This window comes from Mycena indigotica (assembly GCF_014461135.1).
Source record: "Mycena indigotica strain 171206Taipei chromosome Unknown Mind.scaff0008, whole genome shotgun sequence".
NCBI classification, from domain to species: Eukaryota; Fungi; Basidiomycota; class Agaricomycetes; order Agaricales; family Mycenaceae; genus Mycena; species Mycena indigotica.
Window position 1 is genome coordinate 4,446,569 of NW_023503007.1, and position 1,591 is coordinate 4,448,159.

General features: G+C 60.7%; 1 protein-coding gene across 1 annotated transcript; it reads left to right on the top strand.

Annotated features, from left to right (window-relative positions):
• Window positions 1-321: 321 nt before the first annotated feature.
• MIND_00982500 (uncharacterized protein) lies at window positions 322-1,270 on the top strand (the record flags this gene model as incomplete). Its single annotated transcript, XM_037366434.1, has 4 exons — window positions 322-369; window positions 428-532; window positions 581-1,191; window positions 1,237-1,270. The coding sequence occupies 4 exons, from the start codon at window positions 322-324 to the stop codon at window positions 1,268-1,270; spliced, it is 798 nt and encodes a 265-aa protein (XP_037217846.1).
• Between the last annotated feature and the right edge of the window lie 321 nt (window positions 1,271-1,591).

A 1,591-nucleotide genomic window follows, 5' to 3' on the forward strand; every position in this document is an offset into this window, starting at 1 on the left:
ACCACGCGCTCTCCCAGTCCGCACAGGCCATGCGACCCAGCACACGCGTGAAGCGGCCTGGGCCGCCTGGTTCTCAAGCTACGTACCAGCCCCACGCACTTGGCCCCTAGACTCGGGGACAGGGCTGGGAATTCGAAGCGAGATAGGATGGGGCGATGGAAGGCCGCGATGGCGGATAGACAAGTGCAGATGGCGTGGCACCCGTTAGACGAGCGAAGGTGCATCGCGTGATGCCGCCCCCGCTATCTTGCTTCTCCCCGCCACGTAGGGCAGAGGCCGAAGCCTCTTATACCGAGGGCCGAAACAGACAGGGCAAGGGCAATGGCGCATCCGTATAGCGGCGCTGCTGGCTACATCCATGCGAACGAGGTGTGTTATCAGGTTCCCCAGCCAGCCATGCTCGCTGACCTGTTCTATTCCTGGGCAGTATCCATACACGCCGGTAACAACGCACCACAGCATCGACAACCACGTTACAGCTGACGTGGAGAGCGAAATAGACCCCTACGGCGTCGAGCGGTACTATCAGCCCGTGCGTGGCCGTTTTTTCTCTGCATCTGCCGTCCTAATGGTGACTTAGATCCACTCCTTCAGCCCTGCCGCCACAATATGGTCCGCGCCGTCCATGATCGGCAGCGACACGCACCTGACGTCCCTCTCTGAAGACGACCCGGAGTCAACCGTTTCCTCCGCCGGCCCGTCCTACTCGCACCCACGCTTCCGCACCGCGCCGTTCGGGCTCACGACCACCAACAGCTCCCGTATAAGAACGGAGTCACAGCGGCGCCTGCTACCTACGCCGCCGACGCTCGCAACGGTCTTCGCCCACCCATATGGCCATGGCCACCCGTCTGAAGTAGACGCGCCCGCCAAACAGCGCAAGCACGAGGAGCCGGACGACACGGTGACGGAAGCGGACCTCTGGTTCGACGAGGACTCGGTCATCTCGGGCACGCCGAAGCTCGGCGCCGTGGCCCCCGCGCCGGTACCCATATATCTCAAGAGCGGCGCGGCAAGCCCGCTGCGGCCTTCCCGGAGACCGCCGACACGGGACGGCGCGAAGAGGAACGCGGTTGTGCTCGATTTCGGGCCCGGCGAGCGGGGGAGTGGTAGGATCGGACTTGCAAAGAAATGGCGCCGCGAGATAAAGCGACGGGTGAAGGCGATGCTACGGCGGCTGCGCTTGGTGTGGTACGTGTTGGCTATCGACTCGTTGACTTGGACTAATGGATGCAGGCAGGGGAACGGGACCCAATCGGCCACCTATTGAGACTGTATCAATGACTGGCTCTTTTACTTATATCCATGTAACTAATCCTGTTACTGGAGCTGATATTTATTGTTGCTATTTCCGGATGAGTGGACACGGGATAAAACATATTTCGAATACAGAGAAGATGGATCCATGATGTAGATAGAGCTTTTGTGGTGCAGCAATGCTCTGGCCTAAGAACTCCTGCACATCTGATCGTCGCAACCTGTTCTACATCCCATCGACGCACCTCACCCTCCCAACGCCAGCCGGAGCCAGAGCCAATCGTCGTGCCCCGGCACGCAGGCGTCCTAGGATTCGCCGCGCTCCCACAGCGCC